Here is a 22,568-nt window from a genome sequence, read left to right as displayed (position 1 = left end):
GAAAAGACAACACTTATTTAGGACAAATAACTAACTCAACTTACTTTCTTAATCTCCTTTAGTCAAAATTAGGACCGGAGGTAGTATTTTATATCGGTTAAGTATATGTTTGGTATTTGCTATATTGTTAAATAAAAAATATTTAGTCAATATAAAAAATCAATTTTATTTTGTATCATGAATAAAAAAATATAATTTTAAAATGAAATGAAAATGAATTATTAGAATAACGAAGTGATTGTTTAAAGAGGATGGCCGGCAGGCGAGCAAAAGATTAACGGATAATATATTTTTTTTCAGGAATCATAATTAAATAATGCTAAAAGTAATATACATGACGGAAATCCCCAATTTTTCATCAGGGTTTCCCTAGTTCTCCTCCTTCTCGCTCAAGCTTGATCTCACCAGGGTAACTCCTCTTAGTCTCACTTTATTCTCTTCAGTCATTTCGATTTCGTAGCTTAGTTGAGTTGATACTCTAATCCAGCATGTTTGTTGTCCTCTGCTTTTGCTTTTCTGTTTGATTCAAGGGCGGCATTTTTGCTTTTTCCTGATTTTGTGCTGAGACTCTGTTGGTAAATTTCCAAAAGCCCTTTATCTTGAATTTTGAGAAGTTTCCCTTTCTCTGAGGTTGCGTTGGCGATGTGACTGAGTTAGCCAGTGGTTTCCTGTGTTGTGGGTGTAGTTGCCGAACTAGATTGGACGAATCAAGTCTCTAAAAGTGTTCATGAATGATTGGTTAAAACGGCGTTTTCTTCTGGTCTGTCGGAATTTTGGTTTGGTGTTGGTATCCGGACGAGAATCTAGAATGCTGCTACCTGGCTTTTTCTGCCCCTTTGTTTTACACTTTACCTTTTCTCTGAATGCTGGAGAACTGTTTGAAGTTTTCTTTTTCGATAGCTATATGGCATTTTGTTAATTGTGGAAGCTTCCAAGAAACGATGTTTTTATACGTATTCAGAATCTGATGGTTAGTTACGTTCAAACTAAGGTCGTTATAAGATTTTTCCCCTCTTTAAAGTATTGAAGTTCTTAAAATCGATCACTTCTTCCTTTGCTCATGCTCGATTCCGTTTCTACCTGGAAGTTCCAGGCTTCAAAAAAATTTAACAGAGAACAATGCTTTGTATGCACCTCATGTGATAATTGCTTTTAGCGCATCAGTTACTGGGGGGAAAAAAAAAAAAATGAAATCAGAGCATTGATTTTAAATTAACCAAGATGAGGGAAAATAATTTGCGTAGGGAAGATTTGGTCAAGCTTGTATTCATGACGGTGAATCCTGTTCTTGCATCTGTTCTAGTGAAGCCATTTCTTTCTAATCACCCTTTTCCAGAACAGGTCCTTGTGGTTCAGCAAGAGTGTACTATCACCTAGCCTTGGCTTCTTACCATCTAATCACTGACATATTGTGATCTATGACGATAAATGTGCGGTACTGATGTTCTTACAAGACCTGCTTTGAAAATGTTTGAATCAGGTATCCTTCCGTCTCAGGATATTACCCCCTTGATATTTAATTACACCCTTAAATTGTCTATTTTCAGGGTGCTGGGAGACTTTAAAACTAGTTTTTGGGGACTTTAAGGAAGAGTAAACAAGACCATGTCAAATAGTAGAAACACTCATTGGTGTTATAGCTGCAGGAGCCCAGTACAGCTGCGGGGGCGAGATGTGGTTTGCCCTAATTGTAATGAGGGATTTATTCAAGAACTTAATGATATGGTCATCAACCCACTAGACTTCTTTGGCCTAGACAATGCTACTGATGAACGAGACCGGATGTTCAGAATTATGGAAGCCTTCTCTGCCTTTACGAGGCATCGACCGGTAAATAGAAGTCATAGGCATGACATCATAGTTGGATCAGATTCAATTCCTGAACATGGTCCAGGGTATGCTCCTTTGCTGCTCTTTGGTGGCCAGATTCCTGTCAGACTGTCTGGACATGGTGGCTTTGAAGCTCTTTTCAATGGGACTCCTGGAATTGGTCTGATGCAAGGCAATACAGGTGATTATTTTATCGGTCCTGGACTGGAAGAACTGTTCGAACAGCTTTCAGCTAATGACAGGCGAGGTCCTCCTCCAGCTTCCAGGTCCTCAATAGATGCAATGCCTACCATTAAGATCACACATAAGCTTCTTCGTTCAGACTCACATTGTCCAGTATGTCAAGATAAATTTGAGCTGGGGTCAGAAGCAAGGCAAATGCCATGTAAACACATATATCACTCAGATTGTATTGTTCCCTGGTTAGTACAGCATAACTCCTGTCCCGTTTGTCGCCAGGAGTTGCCACCACAAGGATTGAGCAGCAACCGTGGCTCCAATGGTAGAACTAGAAGCAGTTCTGATAGCAGTAGCGGCAATGGAAGGGTAAATGGTAGGGAGAACCAGGGAAGGCGGAACCCATTCTCTTATTTTTGGCCTTTCCGTTCATCTAATTCTAGCAACAATGGAGCAGGGGGAAGCGGCTCACCAACACAGCCTATCCCTGAGAATAGCCACCACGCCGGCTATTCCGGATGGCCATTTGAGTAAGTGCCGCGTGTGTACGGGACATGCTCTTCGCCCAATTCCTTGTCATTGAAATTGCTCATGTGGAGTAATAAAGTGGTTGTGAATGCTGAAAATGGCGAGACTTTAGTTAGCCAGTTTGAGTTATGCTGTTTAAAATGTGTGAATTGTGAAAATTTGTGTACCAAAACGTGTGGAGATCGTGTATAAATTTTGCACTTCTAGATATGATTCATGGTCGGAGGATTCAATTCAATTCATCCTTTGTTTTAATTTTTCGTTCCTAATAGTAGTACCCATTATTATTGTTATTAATTTGCCACCAATATTTCCATCCCTTAATGGACTTCATCTGGGTTGTTTCTAAGCCCCCGTCACTCGTAAGCTCACACCTAGGAAATTATTTGCTTGTCTAATTGGTACAACATTGTTGGGTGAGAATAAAATGCTTAGAAGGATTAGGTCATGATTCCAAGAGTTAGGACTGGCTTTATCATCCAAATTTGCTGACAAGATTTTTATCTTATTGGTGAGACTCAAAGACGCACTCTTCTGGGTCGGGATATGAATCGCATATTTAACAAGAGAACCAATATTTATTGACCAAATTAACGTAAATGTACAATTTCGAGTACTGCAGCATTCTGTATGAGGCAAAAAGCAAAAAAGTGTCCATTCTTATGATTTCCGTCCTAAATACAATTCACAAGTTTACAGATGTTGATGCCATGAAATCAAGCACCTTTCAAAATATTCCTTGTCACATCGGGTGGTTGAACCTACACTTCTAGCCACACTCCATACTCTCCCCCCAAAGGCTAATGGACTAAAATATTATACCATCCGTAAGAGTTGGAGAAGAAATGAAAAGCTGCCCATCTAAAAATCTCAGCAAATGCATACACCAGCGTCAAGGTACATCCTATTTCAACCACTGGATAACTTACCTACTTACAACCGCCAAGAAAGAGTACGCAGAAGGGGATTGCATAAACCGTAGCAGGGAAGCCGGATTTAAGTTGTCTGATTCACCAACCAGTGCCCCCACCAGCATTTCCAGACCATCCATTATCAGATTTCTTGAGACCACTTCCCCAGCCAGAGCTTCCACGTTCTGCGTCATTTGAAGCACCACCGCCACCCCAACCACTAGCTCCACCAGACCCCCAACCGCCTGGAAAGGCTTCCCTTCCTGGGGAATTTTGAACCTTGGCTCCTGGAAAATTGCTTAAACCATCATCTCCATCCTTTGTGGCAGAACCCCATCTAGCTGAGCTAAAGCCAGAGTCCTGCCTTTCATTATTGGAGTTGTTTCCTCGACTGTTGTAAGAGCCTCGACCACGTCCACGACCACCACCGTATGGCCGAGGCAGACCACTAGGGTGATCATCCCGATTCCCACTGTTTCTGTAATCAGTTCGGCCTGAGCAGAACACAATAATTAGAGTTTCTGGCCTTGCAAAAATCTGAATGCAAGATCAGAGAGGGAGGGGGGCCTAGTTGGAAAAGAGCATGTCATTTGATGCAGAGATTAAAGGAAAAATGAAATGAAGAAAAAAAAAAGTGATTTAATGAACACAAAATTACTCATGGTGCTAGTTTAAATTTCGCCCAGCACTGCACACATGTTAAGCATTGGATGACAAATGAACAGAAGCAAAAATCAGAAGTCCATGACACAAAATATACCTGTCCTCGAACCAGGTGTAGAAGATCGATCCCTGTCACCTGCGTGACTTCTCCAGCCACCTTCATTAGAGCCCCATCCACTACCCACTGATGTCCCTGAGGATCCACCAGTAGCTGGGCTTCGCATTGGGACCATAGCAGCAACAGATCTAATAGAAGGTGCCACATCATGCTGGGGATCATCAATGTGCCTCTGGAAATATGCCACAAGTCGATCAATGTCTTCGAACATCCTTTTCCGAAATTTGAATCCTTTTGGATAAAGCCCAATGTACTCATGGTGGGGATTCGTACTTCTTATATAAGTCAATATGAATGTGCCTGGATGTTCATGAGAGATGCCAAAACTATAGACTATCCGCATGGGATACTCAGCTTTTTCCATCCTCAAAAGTTCATCAACTTCTGCTTTTGTACCCTTCTTGAACTTGCGATAGTTTAGCATTGCCTTTAAGTGAACTACCAAGGGATCAACATATCGATCCATTACCTAAGCAACAATGGATAAGAAAAATCAACTAAGAAATAAGCTTCTGCAAAGAAGAAAAGCAATAAATGCATTTAAAGGCAGTGGTGCTAGCTAACCTCATCTAAATCCTCAAAAGTGTCCTCTCCAATTTTAAGTGTCTTCCCAATTCGAAGCAAGCTTGTGATGTCCTTGTGTTCCTTTCCACCTTCAATTATATCTTTGTGGGCATAAACTCCATCATAGATTTTGAGAGTTAGAGTAAGAAATGAGGGTCCGCGTGAACTAGGCCGGATTATACTTTCTCCAAAATCTTTGTCAGACAAGAACTGCACACAAAACATGCACAAGCTAAGCAGCTGCCACTATAAAATACCCAATACAGATTGTGACAGAGCAGATTTTATTAATTATATTTATGATTTGATTGCGCAGAAGATGCTGTTTTATTGAAAATCAAGGAAGCAGGTTTGTCATGCGATCTACAGAGCTGTAATTGAATTTATATGAATATATGATACTTGAATACAAATTTAAGCATGCAAACACTTGTACTTTCAGTCACCAATGGAAATTGACAAAAAAAATTATCACAGTTAAAACCACTTAGAAACAAACCTCCATTGCTTCATCTGCAGTAATGTTCTGAAAACGTGGATGAACTATCATCCTAGGCTTGAAATGTTTCTTTGCCAGCTCTTTTTCTTTGCGACCTTTGTCTTGTTCACTCTGTTGAGAGCTACGGTCTTCGTAATAATAGGGGTCAAGATTTCGGTTACTCTGTAAACGATTACTTCTCATTTCACTCTCCCTACAAACAAGGAATACCTGATACCTGTTCTTCTGAATTGATTTGATTTTGCAAGTGAGAATGTCATCCTCATTTAGCCTGTCAGACAGCTCAACTAAATCCCTCCAGTCATCTGTATAGTCTTCTTTCATGAGAATTCCAGTCAACCCAGATTCAAGCACGCATATGGCCTTTTGGGCTTGCACTCTGCGAATTGTAGCTTGGACAATTTTCCCTTCAGCAAGGGTCTCCTCAGTTTCACCTGATATCATATAAAACTCCTCATCCTGATTTGGTTCTTCATATTGTTTACGCCAATCCTGAAATCCCTGAATCAGTTCTCTTTTTATGTCATAGAAAGTTTCTTTTTTATTCTGCCGGTTCTTCTCATTAGCATATTCCTCAACATCAAGGTTTTTCAAATAACTAGGCCGATCTCTCACATGCTCTATAGCCATCTCCAGTGCATCATCATCATCATTAGCATCACCTGTGCCATCTGCCTCATATACATCTTTAGCCAACTCTTGTGCAAGAGTATATGATTCTGGATGAATTCTTGTATCATCTAGCAAATCAATAAATTGGCTGCTGCTAGCAGCCAACCCACTCCTTCGAACACGCAAGAAACCTACAGCATTGACAAAAACCTTTTTACCCAGTTTATGTTCCGTCACAAAGTCCTTCCGGGTAAAAATTGCTCCAGCTCTTACCAGGGACCTCTGTAAGGATGCAGCCTTTCTTGGACCAAGCCCAGAAATAAATTGTAAGGGAGCAAATAACCACTCGTGACTTATGGCTAAGTTAACATCTAAGCCCACCTGATTTGTCACATCTACCATAATCTGCTCAACCATCCCAAATTTCTCATCAGGGTTGAGAAAGCTCTCCAAGGAACTCAGTTTCCATGATAAAATTTCTTTTCTAGGTCCACATAATGTTGCAACCATTGCCAAGGGATTCTGCAGATACCTTCCAAGTGCAACAGCCCGCCTCACTATACCTGCTAGGTGAGAGGACAAAGGGATTAATTACAAGCAACCAAGTGGGATAGGAAGAGCACACAAGCAACAATATTTACCTTGCTGGGAGGGAAGTTGTTCAGAGGAAATTCGAGAATTTTCGTACAAATGTGGAAGAGATTCATCCCCATACACAATGCTGAGGCCATCCATCTCGTGACCAACATCTCTAGGATTTTCCTCCACCATTTTAAAAATTATCTAATAAAAGTGGAGCAAATTAGCTAATTTATTTAAGAAATCTAAAGTTGTAATGGAAAGACCACACAAACAACTTATGACTCAAATGTAACTATCAAATTGCTCAGCAGAAACGAGTTTTGCCCGAGAAGCTAAACAGCAATTGCGCCTTAAAAGCTTCATATTTTCACCACCGATATAACCTCTGGCATGAATTTATTCTACACTATGGTATTATGAAAATGAAAAGGAGGAGGTGGGCTGAAACGAAAAGTCTATCTATTCAAATTCAAATGGTAAAGAAAAGTCAAATGCAAGGTACATAACAAACTTATGTGCTTCCTAATAAGTGATACAAGACTAAGACAACTCAGAAGCAAGTAACGTAGCAAGGACACATCATGTCATCATCCAAAAAGTTTTAAGAGCACAAAAAGAGTATTACCAAAGCAAATTAAAATTTGATGCATCTTTTTTTCCATTTTTGGGGGGCATAAAATTGGATGCAGCTTTAGATCAGAATTAAGGTGAATGACTAATGATTTATGCCTACATTCATTAACAATGAACCACCGCAGCTTAGAGAGTAATATAACTAATTAGCCTCCTGAGAAACAATAAAATACTGCACCATCCCAAGTGACTAACAGCTCAAAAAGGATGTTCCTAAGCACCTTAGAACCTGATGAGGCTTAACCAGAACTGAAATTAGAACCTTTATCTCCATTCACAGGTATGGTACTACCCACTGACTCCAAGACTAAGCAATAGACGTCCTAAATCATGCAAGCGGAACAAAGACATACATTAAGAACATAAATTATAAATATACCAGAAGAAATGTTACGCATTTTTCCAGAATATATAAAGGCCTTTTAGCAAGAAAAAGCATCAACAGATTAACCAAATTAGCTAACTGATGAAGCAAATGCTAATACAATAATCAGGAACATCAAAAATCAAGATGCTAACCTCATATATATCATCCTTCAAACGAGTACAAGACAAATTCACTGCTCCTAGAACAACAACATGCGGTTGGTGGTCTGTCATGAACTTCAAAACACGCTCCTGGTCCTTCTTCTTCCGTTGCTGGTCATTAACATTTTGAGACCGTAGAGTAAGTGACCTTGTGTAAAGAACATCTAGCACTTCCCCTGATGAATCTAACATAACAAAAGTTGTCTGCGGCTTTCCAGGACCCCAACAGCAAGCCATAACCCTAGGGGCAGCTTCATCATCAGCACTAAGATCATTATCCTTCCGTTGGTAAGGTCCCAAAGAAACCTTATTCCACAATGCCTTCCCATACTCCATGAGTAACCAATTCTTTGCTTTGCTCAATAAATAAGTTCTTGCCTCTTTTTCCATTGATGGTAATAGAAAGCGAAAAATTGCATCATGCAGTATCAACTTCCTCTGTTCATTCCACAGTTGGGCAGACCTACTAACACTGTCACTGATGTAATAATCATTGAATTCATTTGTCAACTTATCAAGATACTCCTCAGGCAGCTTAATAGTAACTTGAAGGAGTTTTTCCTCCTCCGCCTTCTGTATAAGGAGCCATTGTGCATCCTCAAATTTAGATAACGGCTTCTCCCGCAACCACTTTATCCCAGCAAACTGATGGAAAGAATCTATAGTTACATTTCCATCAGCAGTGGGGCAAGTTGATACCACGGCATGGTCAATAAAGTTGGTACGGACATGTTTCCTGATGCTAGGCTCACAACTAATCTCAACAGCTGCCTGAACAAGAGAGGCATGGTATCAACAAAAACTACCTTCCAAATGTTTAAGAAGAAACAAGATGGGCATAGATCATACCATGTGCCTCGCATATTTGAGTACTTCTTGAGGCGTATCACACATAGCACATGTAAAATTTGAAGCCATTTCTTCAGGTGTTTCCTTGGGATTCTCCAACTCGTTAATCTATAAACAAAGGTCACAAAAGACCATTATTTGTAGGAAAATGGGGGGGGGGGGGGGGACATCGCTAATCTTAGCATGCTTACCATTGTTTCAAGTGATAAGATCATTCCAAGTTGCTCAGCACTACGGCCAAACTTGCTGGCAACCTCCCAAAGCCCTGCCTTACTGAAAGTACTATACGTTGATTTCCTTTTAGGTCTTTTATATTGCCCTTCATCAACACCAGCTTCCCCTGGAGGGAAATGCAAGTTGAATTTTGAATCGACATCATCAACCTCTCTCTCTGTTTCTGCAGCCTTCAATGATCTCATAACTGACTCAAACAATTGCTGGTTCAATTCAAGTCTTGTTTCATCATAAACACGACGGGACTCTTCTTCAAATCGTTTATTATAGTAGGCTTGGAGGGCACTTTTTCGTTTCTGAAGAAGCAACCACTTTTGGTCCAAGTCTTGAATTGCCCAAAGTACCTAAACCGTGCACAAGGAAGCCATTTATAGAGAATTGAATTTGCTTTCAGTAACAAAAACAATGATAACAATTGCCATAAGTACACACTTTGTTTGGCCCCAAAATAAAAGAAATTACACAGACCTTGTGCCATTTTAAAGTTGGAGGCCTTTCATTTTTATCCCAATTCTCATCATCAGGTTGCTCTGGATCTTTCAGTAGGCTTAAGCACTCCTCTTTCCGGTACATAGCAATAAAAGGAATCTAGACAAGGTTATTTCCGATTAGAAACAACAATGATAGGACCTAATAAATTAGAATAAAAAAAAATGTATTTGCATGAATAAGAAATACTAACATCCAGTTTCTGCACATGATGCAGTTCCAAAAATCTGATGATATCATGAGTGTCAATCTGTAAATTGCCAGCGTCTTTCTTGTGAATCCAGGGTACCGTTCCTTTTTTAAGTTGATCCTCTATCCAGCGACTCTCCTCTCTTATGCTACCTGCGTCCAGTGGAGGCGCACCAGTACTCTCTTCTGATATCTGCAGGAAAATCAATTTTCTGATTAAGATACCTGAGTGATCCAATAAAACAAAACAAAACAAATTATTTCGGCACAGATCTTAAAAGACCTGCATTCTTTCAGGAATATCAAGCTCCCTAATTCGATCATCCTTCTCTGTCATATATTTCTCAGAAAGGACAACAGGCTCAAATTCATCTTCAAGTCTAGTCTCCCTATATTCACGTAGTTCCAGACTTTGCTTGCGAGACTGCAGCAACTCATCAACATCACCAAATAACTCCTGAGCTTCTTGCAATGCAGAAGAAGATACTCCAGGTGCCTGCCTAACTTTCTTTCTCTTCAGCTTCTTTCGCCTAAAGAAAATGCAGCAACACATAGCGATGTGAATTATCTAATAATCCAAACCAACTATAGTAGAAATAAATCATCAAAATATTCATTGAAAATACCTCATAGGAGCCCCGTGTTCATCAACTTCTTCCTCATCCACGATGAAGTCTGCCATTTCATCTTCTTCACCAATGTCTGCATCCTCCTCCTCTTCTCCCTGTTCCTCCTCTTCAGCAATATCTTCAAGTGGAGCTCCTACATTTCATGACATCCATGGTAAATCAATGAAAAACCAATGCTAAACCAATGCTATAAACCAAGAGCATCTTGGCCATACCTTCATCATCACCAAATAAACTGCGCTTAAGCTTCTCCTCAGCAGTCCTCCCACCTTTCCCACTTCCAACAAATTCCTCCTCGTCAGATAATCCTGAGGGCTCCTCCTCGGTGTCCCTCTGCCCTTTTTTCAGCCGCTTAAACTTTTTGCTCTCCTGTTTAATTAATCTTGTTAATACAAATATGACTTGTGCACTTAACCACAGAACTGCATCATCCAGCAGATAAGGCCAGCAGAAAATTATAACACTAATTCAAAATGCCAACAATTCACAACCTTCCTGCGGTGAATATTGATATTATTGTCCTCTAGAAGCTCATAATCATCTTCATCCAGAACATACTCCTCCCTGAAATAACAGGAATAAATCTATCAGATTAAAAATAAAATTAAAAGAGGAAAAAAAGAAAAGAACATCTACAACTTCCGGGAGAATTTGAATTTGTAAATACAAATAATAAAAGAAAACCCATAACCACGTATTAGGTTCAGTAATATCTCCCAATAAAATAGAACAAAGAAAGAAAACAAAGCAATATGCCTTACTGCTACAACAGCAAAACTTAATTACCAAACACAAAAGAGAAAAGCAATAAAAAAGAGAGGATTTTCACTTTTTCTTCCTCTTTTTCTTCTTCTGCCGTTCTTCATCGCTGTCTGCCCTCTCTTCTTCATCTTGTTCCTCCTCTTCCTCAACATCGTCAACTATAAATCCGTCATTCTCATATTCATCCTGTCCTTCTGCACATGAAGGAAAAAATAGAACTTACAACCCACATGACGTGTACCAGGTGAAGTATATAAATGAATACTTCCCAGGTAAAAGACATTTTAAAATGTCAAAATTGTCTGAGTAGTTACTTAACAGCAAAAGCACTATACAAAACGAAACCAGAAAAATACACGGAGAAAGATAGAGCAAAAGCCCTAAGCACATAGGATAGAAGGATAAAGCTAGGCGAGAGCATCCTAAGTTCCTAACAGCATCATCCAAGGAAAAACCAAAAGGAATGCCTTTCATCGTCGCTGGAGAACACCACACAACACCAGCAGACTGTTTTTCGCATTGCTTCTAAACAAGGAAATAGAGTTGAAAGATCATGCTAGCCAAATTAGCAAAAGCCCTATATTCAAGTTGAAACCCTCGCACCAAACCTCCAACCATTTGCAGAAAGAAATTTAATAACAATATCCATAATCAACAAACACCGCTTCAAAACATTGTTCATACCTTCTTCTTCGTCCTCGTCCTCGTCATCATCCGCACCATCTCCATCAACTGGCTCCCTCTCCTCCTCTTCGAGTTCGACCTCGTCTGAACACGTCGAAGAGCCAAAAACACAAATGTCAAAATCCCAAAAATCAATAAAACCGCCTCAATGAAATGCAAAGAGAAATTAGGAAGTTTCTAGGGCTAGCCTTCTTCGTCTGAGACTACGCCTTTGGCCATGGTTGGCGATGGGAGCAAGAACTACGACGCACTAAGCTTGAGAAATCAACAGAGAACTAAGAGAAACAAAAGTCGGTTATGGTGCAAGAATCGAAAGCGAACCCCTATAGATACACCAGACTTGAGTGCCTGGGTGGGGAGGGAAGCCGGTGAGTATTATTTTATATTGCCGAGTCAGGGAGGAACGGTATGGCCGATCTGAACCTCTCTCTGTGCGTCTAGCGGCAACCTGTACGAGAATAAACTTTTTCCCAAGCGCCAAAAAAAAAAAAAAGGTCAAGTGAGTAAGTGACATCCAAGAACTATACAAAGTTAATATTCTGGCCTTTTTAATAAGATTATTTATTATTTATATTTAGCTTTAAACAATTGAAAGTTGTCATTAAATTTTAAAAATTTTGATATTAAATTGTGGAAAATTAATATCAAGCTACGGAAATGTTATAATCAATTTTTCAAAATTATAATTAGTAGTAATTTTTCATTAATTTTTCAAAATGTGGCAAACAAAATTTTATAAATGAATTTCATGATTTATTACAATTTGACATTTACATATGTTAAAATTTTGATTAATTGAAACTTGGAATTACTAAATTCTAATATTCATTTTTTAAAACTTCTAAATTATTTTGAAGATTCAAAAGAATTGTAATTATAATTTTGAGAAAGTTATGGCATATAATTCTTAAGATTTGTTTTAAGTGTAGTTTTTAAAAAAATTTCGCATGCTTGTCACAAAAAAATAGTAAACATATAAGTATTTCAATACAAACTTTTGTAATTACGTGTTTCTTAATTAGATTACGTACATCGCATCTTATAAAAAATTATTATGTTTTGAGAAATTGATAGCAGTTTATAACAAAAATATAATGAAAAACAAGTCCAATTCATTTGCAATAAATGATTTTACCGCATATGGTATTATTTTTTTTAATAAAAAAAAAAGATAACATTAGTGTGCGCGCCCGTGTGTGCTTGTCAAAATTGGGTTGGCAAAAAAATGAAAGTGTCAAAATTGCTGTACCTATGCTTCATGTATTGTTCACCTTTTGCTACGAAAAGCTGGCAAAAAATATTTTGCTTTCCCTTAAAAAAATCACCCTGGCCTGTATTAATATCTCATGGGCCGGGTAAAAAAGTCATTGGGCAAACAATCCCACGAAATTCCCAATGAATACGGTTGGGTGGTGTGAAATATTGGACCCGTCTCGAACTGTTTAGACTATTGGGCCTAACACATTTCAGCTTCTTATAAAAAAGGCGCCTATTGATTGAACTTCCTCCAACTTTGTTGGATTTTTCCCCCTTAAAAAATAGATAAAAATAATACTTTTTTGATTCTAAATATAAAACCCACTTCATGTAATTTATATTACAAAGTAGGTCTTATATTTAGTACCTGAGAAGTAACAAAATGTAAGGGGTTTCATATCAGAGCAAGCATATAACACCCACCAACACAACACACATATATATATGGATCCGCATTTCGGGCTCACTGTGTTGATGAGCACGGAGTACCCAGCCCTCAAAACATGGACGTTTTGAGTGTTGAGCAGTATAATAAGGGACCTTTTTTTTTACTATAAAAAAATATATGTATTAGAATTATTTTTAGTTAAGATTTATCTAATATTTTGAAATATTTTTTAGATACGTTTAATATTTTAAAATATCTTATGGTATCCTAAAATATTTTCTCATGTGCATTTAGTATTCTATAGTATTTAAGAATATAATATTTTAAAGTATTATGTGATTTGTTTAGTACCCTAAAATATTTTTTCATATGAGTTCATTATCCTAAAATACTTCAGGGTCTAGTATTTTAGAGTCTTTTATAATTTATCTAGTATCCTGAAATATTTTTTCAGCAATCTAAAATATTTTGTGATACAATATCAGGAAATAGACAATTTTTTAAGACATTAAATGTACTTGAAAAAATATTTTAAAGTCCTAAATGGATCATAAAATACTTTAAGGTATTGAAAACATCTAAAAAAATATTTTAGAGTACTAGATAAACGTTAACCAAAAATAATTTTAATACATAATTTATTTTGGTTCTTAATATAAGAGTTAGTTTGATTGATTCAAGTATATTAAAAAAATTAGCTAAATTAATTATTTGTCATAAAGAGGCATTGTTTTCTCCAAAATAATGTTTACTAATTATGTATATTAATTAGAACTATCAATTGATTAAATCTTTAACATATGCAATTATTACAAAGACTATATTTAAAAAAATAAACATATATAAGAAATAAAATAGATTGGAATCTTATATTTAAAAAAAATTAAATATCAAACTAATTTTTATATTAATGATATGAGGCAGCATAGATTATTTTGTAGCAAAAAAAAAGTAAAAAAAAAAATTTAAGAGCTCAGCATTCAAAACGCACGGCAACGTGTGTGTTTTAAATGCTGAGCACGGAATGCGAAGGCATGTACATATATATATATATGGGGGTGAAAAGAGCAGAATGAGGTTTAAGAGCATTTTTCCCCATAACATAACCAACCAATTATATTGCATGAGAGAAAGGTATATAATGATCTTTACACATAAAAAACTACTAGTAGCAGGCATTGAACACCAACTTACCCGAAAATTAACAAAGCAGGACCTACCAACTGGCAACTACAGAGACTACCATTGCGGCTATATATACCGACGGCCAAATTAAGACCACCAACAGCATTCACTTGCCACTCGCCTCTGTTTCCCGTTCATAAGTCACTCTTCTTTTAAGGGGATGTTTGGATAAAACCAACCATGGTTCAGAAGTGCTTTTACGGATTACGAAATAAATATGTGGAGGAGGTTACCTCGTTTTGCGGAAAGTGATTCTGAAATCTATGTTTTGGTTTTGCCAAACACCCTCTAAATTTCTTCGTCAGCCTCAGCCCACAATCTCAACACATCTTCACTTTGTCCATTGGCCCGCTGATTTTGCTGCATTCCGGAGACTGCGGCGAGTGGACCTCCGGATGGGAGCTGCTCAGTCGAAAGAAATTAGAGCACATTGAAACCTCAGGGCATATGCACATTTTGTACCAGTACCATTAAACACTACTCCCTCCCTCTTTTGGTACGAGAAACAACTAATAAAATCAAACCTTTCAAAATATTAGCTAAAAACAATAAATATGTAAAATATATACATATATTTTTTAATTATGTTTTTACCTGAGGGTTTGTGAATAAAAATTTATTGCAGAAAGATAATAAGCATCATATATTTAATGGACATAAAAGTGAAAATGTTAGTTTAAAATTTCAGGCAAAATGAGTGTTTGGGTAATCACCCAAACCATGATTTGAGGAAAAAAATTACTCAAACACCGTAAAAAAAAACCAAAACCGAGGTTTGGACCAAGACCATAAATCATAGTTTTGATAAAAACAAAAAATTTCTACTATTGAGGAAAAAAGGGAGAGTCAGAGAGTATCAGAGCCTATGAGATATGTGCCTTAATTTTTTTTTTGGCCCAAACGAATATACCCCTCCCTAATTATTCATTTCTTGTCTTCATTGTTTTAGACACAGTATGAGGGAGAGCCTGAGAGGATCATATATAGGTGTTGTGTGTTTATTATTAATTACTATAATAAGTAATAAATTGTTTTATGTGTGCTTATTTAATTTTGTCAAAAAATATCATGGTATTTTATATGCATAATCTTTAAAATAAAATAATATTTTTTTGTTGGTAAAAAATATTCATTTTTTTAAAAAAATTTTAATCTCATATTTTATAGATATATATACACATATTAATTAATTAATAATTATATTTTCTTATATATTTTTAATTATGTTGATAAAAAAAACATTATTAATAATTTTTTCTTTTAAATTAAAATGTATTATAAAATTTATATTTTATGTAATTATCATATTAATTTATACCTTTTTAGTAATTTGTACATATAAAAAATACTTTTGATAACAATTATCAAAATACTCTTACTTTATTAGAATTACTTTTTCACAAAATATATTCTTTATAAAATCTATTCTCTCAAGAATCTATTCTCCAGAAACTATTCTCCAAACCATGGTTTAGTTTCATCCAAATACTCTCAAAGATAATTTGTTTTTTGTATTTAGAAACGTTATTATGAAAAGGATTATTTCGTATAAAAATAGACAGAAGGAATATATATTTTCTCCTAATCACGCACACAACGAAACCAACTATTCACATATCAGACTTGGTTTATATTTTATGAAAACCATGCATCCATACCCCAAACTATTACATTCAATTCTTAATATAAAAGTTAGCATGAAAATTGAATTTAGTTATAACTCTTAAATATAAGATTTTAATTAATTTTATCTCTGATTTTTATTAAAATATTTCTATTAATTATAAGATATTTTTATCAAGAGATGGTTCAAACGCACACAATTAAAAATGATAATTTAAACAAACTAAAACATATTTGTAACAAATAATCAGTTTAATTAATTTTTTTAGTATTTTAAAATTAGGTATATGGCAGACATAGTATATCAATATTTCCTTAATCCTAAATATAAAATCCAGTAATATAAATGGATCTTATATCTTGGTATGACTTCACAAGCTCCTTACGTCAAATCTCACATCATATCATTACCGGGGGAAAAAACAAAAGAGCTATCGGCCATCAGCTTACGTAGTGATGGAGCCCCTGTTCTCCGTGACTGGCGCGTGGAGTCAATCACTGTTATGGAATATTTGAAGTTTTGAGCCATCCAGCAGCCGCCACGCTTTCCTGCCCACCCTGCAGCTTATTATTTTACTTTTATTTTATCACCGATCCCCAGCCGTTTGACTATTTTAATTATATCATTTTCTTTTATCAAAATCAAACCCGTGAGAAAAAAAATTTCCGCGCCCAAAACATGATTTTGTACGTGCGAATTATTTGTCAGTATACAAAAATGATCATTATAATTGAGTAACAATGATAATATACAACTCGATTGATTAATTTGAACCTATTAAGAGACTAAATAAATTATTTAATTGTGTTATATGTTACATAGTATTTTTAAAATATTTATTTATATTATTAGATTATATATTAGATAAATTAGTTTAGAAAATGATAAATATAAATACTTTATGTAGGAAATAGAATAATATGGAAAATAATTCTCTTGTATTTCATTGATCAGAATATACACATATATATACAAGTGAGAGGAGCCTCTGCATTAATGGCCCATTATGATAATATCATATCCTATCAAATCCTAATCATAATTACATAATATTTACATATCAAATCATATCATATCTCTACACTCCCCCTCAAGTTGGAGCATAAATGTTAAGCATGCCCAACTTGTCACACAGATAGTCAACACGAGTCCCATTTAGAGCTTTAGTGAGAAGGTCGCCTAATTGATCACTAGAACGCACATATCCAGTGGAGATGAAGTTCTCCTTAAGCTTGTCTCTGATAAAATGACAATCAATCTCAATATGTTTGGTACGTTCATGGAACACAGAATTGGAGGCTATATGTAGGGCAGCCTTATTGTCACACCACAACTTTGCTGGCAAAGTGGTTTTGAGGCCAACTTCCTTTAATAGCTGATATATCCAGATTATCTCACATACAGACTGTGCCATAGCTCGGTATTCTGCCTCTGCGCTCGATCTGGACACCACATTTTGTTTCTTGCTTTTCCAGGACACCAGATTCCCGCCCACAAAGACACAGTATCCTGTAGTAGACCGTCTCGTGGCCTTTGATCCACCATGATCTGCATCACAGAAGCACTCAATGTCTGTATGGCCATGATTTTTGTATAATATCCCACGACCTGGACATCCCTTCAAATAATGTAACACGTGCTCCAAGGCTTCCCACTGTCTGACAGTCGGGGATGCCATGAACTGGCTTAGTACACTGACTGGATAAGTAATATCCGGACGAGTTACAGTGAGATAGTTTAACTTGCCAATCATTCTCCTGTACCTCTCAGGATTCTCAAATGGTTTGCTCTTCTGAGCCTCAAGCATCCGTTTCTCATCATCAAGAGAATCATCGAGTGGTATGCTCCCATCAGCGTCAAGGAGTGGGTTGTGAACCATAGGAAACTTGGTCGGTGCTGCTCCCAACTTTCCAGTTTCCTTCAGGAGGTCAAGAACATATTTGCGCTGTGTCAGTAATATGCCCTTCTTGCTTCGCATAACTTCAATACCTAGAAAGTATGTCAGAGAGCCCAGATCCTTCGTCTGAAAGTGGGAATTAAGAAAGGACTTGAGGGACGAGATGCCCGAACCATTACTGCCTGTGATCACAATGTCATCTACATATACCACCAAGAGAATCATGCCAGCCGCTGTTCTTTGATAAAATACAGAATGATCGCACTTGCTTTGGCTCATGCCAAATTTCTGTACGACAGTACTGAACCGGTCAAACCATGCACGAGGGCTTTGCTTCAAACCATACAAGGACCTCTTAAGGCGACATACTTTCCCATGCTCCCCCTGAGCAACGAACCCAGGTGGTTGCTCCATATAGACCTCTTCATGAAGATCACCATGTAAGAATGCATTTTTAATGTCTAATTGATGTAGATCCCAATCATAAGTAGCAGCCAGAGAGATGAACAGACGGACAGATGAGAGCTTAGCAACAGGAGAAAAGGTTTCGGAATAGTCAATGCCATAGGTTTGTGCATAACCTTTAGCCACAAGGCGAGCCTTAAGGCGGTCAAGTGTGCCGTCAGCCTTAGTTTTCGGAGTTAACACCCATTTACATCCAATGGCCTTTTTACCCGCCGGTAAATCGACCAGGGTCCATGTACCAGCTCGATCAAGGGCCGCCATCTCCTCTTCCATTGCAGCACGCCAACCTGAGTGGGCCAAGGCTTCACGAATAGTTCTGGGCACAGAGATAGTATCTAGGGAGGCAACAAAGGAACTGGACACAGGAGACAAGCGGTCATATGAAACAAAGGACGAAATAGGATGGGCACAAGTACGTTTACCTTTGCGAAGGGCAATGGGTAGATCAAGAGAGGCATCCGGGTCTGGAACAGGAGGTGTCTCAGGATTAGGGTCAGAACGAGGTTCAGTGTTGCTCAACTCAGGATCTGAGGGCGAGGCGGACCAGGGAGGAATAGAAGCTGGCGTGGCGGTAGTAATCTCCGTTGACCGTTGTGTATACACATGATCAAAGGGTTGAACGAGTGCGGGAGCGGGTGCTTGCGACGACAGTGATGGTGAGGTGACAGAGTATATTAGAAGGTCATCCTCCTCCGCAGGTGGAGCAGGTGGGGAAGAATGCGAGAAATATGGTGTGGACTCCTGAAAGGTGACATCTGCAGATACTAAATAACGATTGAGAGTAGGTGAGAAACAACGATAACCTTTTTGGACCCGAGAGTATCCAAGGAAGACACATTTAAGAGACTTTGGGTCTAACTTTGAAATAGATGGCCGTACATCCCGCACAAAACAGACACACCCAAATATCTTAGGAGCAATAGGGAACAAAGGCTTAGAAGGAAAGAGGGTAGAAAAAGGAGAGTTACCATCAAGAACAGAGGAAGGCATTCGGTTAATAAGGAAGCAGGCAGTGGAGACCGCGTCAGCCCAAAATGGTTTAGGAACCTGCATTTGAAACAAAAGTGCACGGGCCACCTCAAGTAGGTGGCGATTTTTTCTTTCTGCAACACCATTTTGAGCTGGTGTATCGACACAAGACGACTGATGAAGTATACCATTTTGAAGCATGTAAGATTGGAACGAAGCAGAGAGATATTCTTTAGCATTATCACTTCGTAAGGTGCGAATAGAAACATTAAATTGAGTTTTAATCTCAGCACAAAAGGCACAAAAATGGGAAAACAATTCAGAACGATGTTTCATTAAATATAACCAAGTTGTCCGGGAATAATCATCAACAAATGTAACAAAGTATTTAAACCCTGCTTTGGACTCTACAGGACAAGGACCCCAAACATCAGAATGGACTAACTCAAAAGGGGATGAAACCCGTTTATTGACACGAGACACTAAAGGAAGACGATGATGCTTGGCAAACTGACATGACTCACAATCTAAAGACGACAAATGCTGAAATTGAGGATAAACTTTCTTAAGAGAAGATAAAGACAAATGACCCAATCGACAATGAACTTCAAAGGGAGAATGACTGCTAGCGCAAGCTACCGCATGAGACACCCGATCATCCAGTATATAGTGCCCGCCAGATTCATAACCTCTACCAATAATCCGCCTCGTCAAAAGATCCTGTATCAAGCAATGAGAAGGAAAAAGTGAGACCCAACAGTTTAGTTGACGGGTGAGTTTACTGGGAGATAGGAGATTAAAAGCAAGTTTAGGAACATTTAGCACAGATGACAAACGGATAGAGGGTGTGGGATTAACAGTGCCAGAACCGAGAACTTGAGACTGGGAACCATTAGCGATGGAAACACTTGACGGATTGGCAAAAGCATTATAAGAGGAGAAGAGATGGCTGTTACCTGTCATATGATCAGTAGCCCCGGAATCTATGATCCACTTTGAGGAAGAAGAAGCAAGGGCAGTAGCATTATTACCTGTTGTAGCTGCGGCACTCACAGACGGTGTAGTAGATTTTAACTGGGCATACTCAGCAGCAGAAATCGTGACTGTGTCACTGGCTTGTGTAGCCACGTGGGCAGAGTTATTCCGTTGCTGTTTATTCTGAAGTTTTCGACATGTGCGTTTTGTATGCCCCGGTTCTTTGCAGTAATAACACACTACCCCACTGGAGTCAGAAGGGGCTCCCCCTTGCTTCGAACCACCACGGGTAGGCCCCCCGCGGTTATCAATAGGATTACGAGTCTCATAGGTGCCCTTACTGAGCAAGGCACTTGTAGGAATACTAGCAGCTGGTGGCAAGAGATTCTCAGCTCTCATTACTCTGGAAAACACATCTTGAAGGTCAGAAATTTCAGATCCGGATAAGATTTGAGACCGAACTGTGTCGTACTCAGGTGGGAGACCAGTAAGAAAGCTCATAATAGCCATTTGCTCCCGTTGCTTATGCTGAACCTTCAAATCAGCAGTAAGAGGCATTAACACATTCAGTTCTTCATACATCCTTTTAAAGTCCATAAAGTAGGCTTTGAGAGGACGATCCTGTTTTTCAGAACGATAGAAAGCTTTGCAGACCTCGTAAACACGAGAGATATTTCCTTTTCCTGAATACAAAAAATCTAAATAATCCATTAGTTCCTTAACCAATTCACAGTGATTAATAGAGGGAATAATCTCACTGTCAATGGAATTACGGATCTGGAAAAATAGCCGTGCATCATCCCGCAACCAGGTCTTTTTGGAATCAGTTGTTGGAGGATCATCAGTCAGATGGTCTTCCTTCTCAATGCTCCGCAGATAGAGGCGAATGGTTTTACTCCAATCCAAATAATTTACCCAAGTCAACTTGTGATCAGTAATTTTAGTAATAGTTGGGACAAGCTCCGAGACAGATTTAATTTCCGCCATAGATGAAGTGCACTAACCAAAGGGAATGCGAAAGAGTGTTACACAGGAACACAAAGCACGATACCTGGATTACCTAATGAATACCAAGGCAGTGAAAAGGCCAACAGCTACACAAGGAGCTGCAAACAGAACTGAATTGCACAAACAGCGTGCCGGAGATGCGCCAGAAACGAAACAGAACGCCAGAAAGTAATAAACCGTACGGACTGTACGGACGCCGAGTGAACAGTGCAGAGCGCACTGACTGTACGGACGCCGCCGGAAAGTCGATGAACAGTGCAGGCGTACGGACTGTACGGACGCCGAGTGAACAGTGCGGCGGCGGTACTGTAGCAACCGAAAATTAACACCTAGAGAGAAATTCCCACGCTCTGATACCATGTAGGAAATAGAATAATATGGAAAATAATTCTCTTGTATTTCATTGATCAGAATATACACATATATATACAAGTGAGAGGAGCCTCTGCATTAATGGCCCATTATGATAATATCATATCCTATCAAATCCTAATCATAATTACATAATATTTACATATCAAATCATATCATATCTCTACACTTTAAATAGTTAATTTAGCTTAATTAATTTTTTCAGACTTATAGCATTTAGTGCTCAAGCCCACCGAAGATAAAAAAAGAAACATCAAAAGGACAGGGGATAGCATTAAATATTAACTATCTTATCTATACGGTGTTATTCTAGGAAGAGAATGATACAAGTTTAAAGGGGTGTTTGGATACCCTAAGATAACTCCTTCACATATTTATCTCGTACATTGTAAAATTATTTTTAAAATTATAGTTTGGTTTCCATCAAAACACTCCCTAAATATCAAAATATGAAAGTTTTAACCTTTGCGTTCTTGGCTTGACAGAGAATGATCTTAAATATAAGGTGACCTAAATATATTCTCAATTATACATATAAAATATTGCCTTAAAACGCGTAACAAAAATATGCCAAGGAAACATTAAAAGGGGCCTTGTATGTTAAAAAAGAAAAAAAAAATAAAAATTTTAGGATGCTCTGCTGAGCTTTCTAAAAAGTGAAAAAAAAAACTTTTGGAACGGAATTATATAAATTGGCTACGGGCTTGACTCACAAAATCCTTTAATTGAGATTGTGTGTTTTTCGTAGGTGAGCATAAACCTCATTTTCGGCCATTTTCCGGGCGTTTTCTAAATTCTATCTCCCTTCGTGTTTGAAATGATTTTATTACTTTAATACTATCTCCGTCTTTAGTATAAGAATTTGATACTTCTCCGATTCTTAATATAGGACCTGATTGTTAAATTGGTTTTAATCATAAATATAAGATCTATTTATCATATTTATT

General features: G+C 37.8%; 2 protein-coding genes across 5 annotated transcripts; one reads left to right on the top strand and one right to left on the bottom strand.

Moving 5' to 3' along the window:
• Window positions 1–318: 318 nt before the first annotated feature.
• On the top strand, window positions 319–2,804 carry LOC114724578 (probable E3 ubiquitin-protein ligase RHC1A). Of its 4 annotated transcripts, none has more exons than XM_028910944.1 (2): window positions 319–409; window positions 1,548–2,804. In XM_028910944.1, exon 2 carries the CDS (start codon window positions 1,606–1,608, stop codon window positions 2,539–2,541), a length of 936 nt encoding a protein of 311 aa, XP_028766777.1. In that variant the 5' UTR covers window positions 319–409; window positions 1,548–1,605; the 3' UTR covers window positions 2,542–2,804. The 4 variants fall into 4 exon arrangements, with proteins under 4 accessions (XP_028766777.1, XP_028766779.1, XP_028766776.1 ...); XM_028910946.1 differs by lacking the exon at window positions 319–409 and adding an exon at window positions 441–738; XM_028910943.1 differs by lacking the exon at window positions 319–409 and adding an exon at window positions 441–1,435.
• Window positions 2,805–3,093: 289 nt separating this feature from the next.
• Window positions 3,094–11,905, bottom strand: LOC114724572 (transcription elongation factor SPT6 homolog). The gene is made up of 17 exons (XM_028910936.1): window positions 11,670–11,905; window positions 11,482–11,565; window positions 10,865–10,991; window positions 10,527–10,599; window positions 10,251–10,404; window positions 10,033–10,168; window positions 9,690–9,936; window positions 9,411–9,599; window positions 9,197–9,316; window positions 8,686–9,072; window positions 8,495–8,602; window positions 7,637–8,416; window positions 6,544–6,685; window positions 5,291–6,465; window positions 4,792–5,001; window positions 4,207–4,696; window positions 3,094–3,940 (listed from the first exon to the last, which is right to left on the bottom strand). The coding sequence occupies exons 1-17, from the start codon at window positions 11,698–11,700 to the stop codon at window positions 3,546–3,548; spliced, it is 4,848 nt and encodes a 1,615-aa protein (XP_028766769.1). The 5' UTR covers window positions 11,701–11,905; the 3' UTR covers window positions 3,094–3,545.
• Window positions 11,906–22,568: the final 10,663 nt, after the last annotated feature.

The sequence above is a fragment of the Neltuma alba genome, unplaced genomic scaffold (genome assembly GCF_004799145.2).
Source record: "Neltuma alba isolate B1F8T4 unplaced genomic scaffold, ASM479914v2 tig00012192_pilon, whole genome shotgun sequence".
Lineage (NCBI taxonomy): Eukaryota > Viridiplantae > Streptophyta > Magnoliopsida > Fabales > Fabaceae > Neltuma > Neltuma alba.
This window is presented reverse-complemented; position numbering and strand designations above follow the sequence as displayed.